Here is a 1,891-nt window from a genome sequence, read left to right as displayed (position 1 = left end):
ATTATTATTAATAATATGAATAGTATGAATAATATGAATAATATAAATAGTATGAATAATATTAATAGTATTAATAATATGAATAGTATGAATAATATTAATAGTATTAATAATATTAATAGTATTTATATTATTTTTAATATAATTTATATTATTTTTAATATAATTTATATTATTATTATTAATATAATTTTTATAATAATTATTATTAATATAATTTTTATAATAATAATAATTATTATTATTAATATAATAATAATAATTATTATTATTAATTATATTAATAATAATAAGTATAAATTATATTAATAATAATAAGTATAATAAAAATCACAATATAACCAAATAATTTTTCTGATCTAGTGGTTACTTAGATGTATTAATGAAAAAACATAAATTAATAAAGAAACATTTAAAGTGTGTTGCAACCATTAGTTAGGTGTGCTGATAAAAAAAAAAAAAACCATTAGTTAGGTGAACCCTACAGGATTAACCCAATATGAAAATATGAATCCAATTGCACCTTATTCAAAGGAACAAGACTACAAATGAAACTTTGACCATTGCGAAATACAAAGAGACGTCCCAAAGACGAAACAGAAACGGATAATAAGATATATTAAGATAAAAATATATCTAATTCCATCTACCACAAATTCGATTGGCACCTTCGTACCTACATGGTCCTTCTTCAGTTATAAACCAATTGCACTGTTTGCAACCTCCACCTTCACTTGGCACACACATATCAAAGTTGTTAAATGCACCTTCCCATTGAAAGAAACAAGAGAATGGTGACTTTCCATGTGTTATACCACCAGAATAATTCAACTCATAGAAACTACCTGGGTGAATACGGTGAAGCTCAGGACCAAGATTGCTGCAGTAAATGGTTACATCCAAATCCAAACTATTTGTGACTTTAACAACTGCCATGCCATTCTTTGCTGACAACAATAACAGCATGAGCACCCACAGACTTGAAACACTCCTACCCCATGATGACATTCTTCCACTTTTCATCAATCCCTTTTCTTTATTCAACAATCTTTTTCAATGTTCAAGAAATACATGCTTCTGATATCTTTTTATAGATACAAAAAATTAAAATATTATGTCATGAAATATAACCCATTAAACAAACCAAGGTACAGTTATCTTTTGATACTGATAGTTTTTTTAATTATAATTAATAACTAACATAGCTTTTTCATAATCAAGTGAATGGAATAAACTTAATACATTACTCAGCATTTTAACACTCATAGCACTAATAGGGAGACAAACGGAAGAAACTTAAACAAAAATAATAATGATTTATTAGATATAATTTATTATTCAATTAAATCTATTTTAAAATTGTATTTAGTAACATCTGAATAGAATTTATTAAATAATTAATAGAAAAAAGTATATTCAAACATATGTTATTAATATTAACTGATAAATATTATAAAAATAATGAAAAATATTTAATATCTATAATGAAATATGTAAAATCTATTTAATGAAAAAGTGGTTATTATATAAAAAGGTGATTATTATATAAAATAATGAAAAATAATAAATATTTATGATAAAATATTGTAAAATCGTGGTTATTATATATAAAAAAAAAGTAATACTTTAATGTTTAATTTTTAAGCAAGTTTTATACTAAACATATAATCTTTAACAACTATATATCATCAGTAATATCGTTATTAATATTGCTTAGGGTTAGATAAATTGTCTACAATATTGGTAATTTTATCTAAGAATTTATATTAGTAGGTAATGTTATTAATATTAGTATTAATATTATTAATATTAGTATTAATATTAATATTAATATTTGTAACAACGTACTCATACAAAAAAACACATGCACATATCTCCATACGTAACCTTC

General features: G+C 22.3%; 1 protein-coding gene across 1 annotated transcript; it reads right to left on the bottom strand.

Moving 5' to 3' along the window:
- Positions 1–636: 636 nt before the first annotated feature.
- Positions 637–1,008, bottom strand: LOC137823584 (S-protein homolog 3-like). Its single transcript, XM_068628786.1, has one exon. It carries the CDS (start codon positions 1,006–1,008, stop codon positions 637–639), a length of 372 nt encoding a protein of 123 aa, XP_068484887.1.
- Between the last annotated feature and the right edge of the window lie 883 nt (positions 1,009–1,891).

This window comes from Phaseolus vulgaris, chromosome 8 (assembly GCF_000499845.2).
Source record: "Phaseolus vulgaris cultivar G19833 chromosome 8, P. vulgaris v2.0, whole genome shotgun sequence".
NCBI classification, from domain to species: Eukaryota; Viridiplantae; Streptophyta; class Magnoliopsida; order Fabales; family Fabaceae; genus Phaseolus; species Phaseolus vulgaris.
This window is presented reverse-complemented; position numbering and strand designations above follow the sequence as displayed.

What these genes read in the sequence shown, in the direction of transcription:
- LOC137823584 (XM_068628786.1), bottom strand. Translation starts at nt 1,008, where the DNA reads ATGTCATCATGGGGTAGGAGTGTTTCAAGTCTGTGGGTGCTCATGCTG.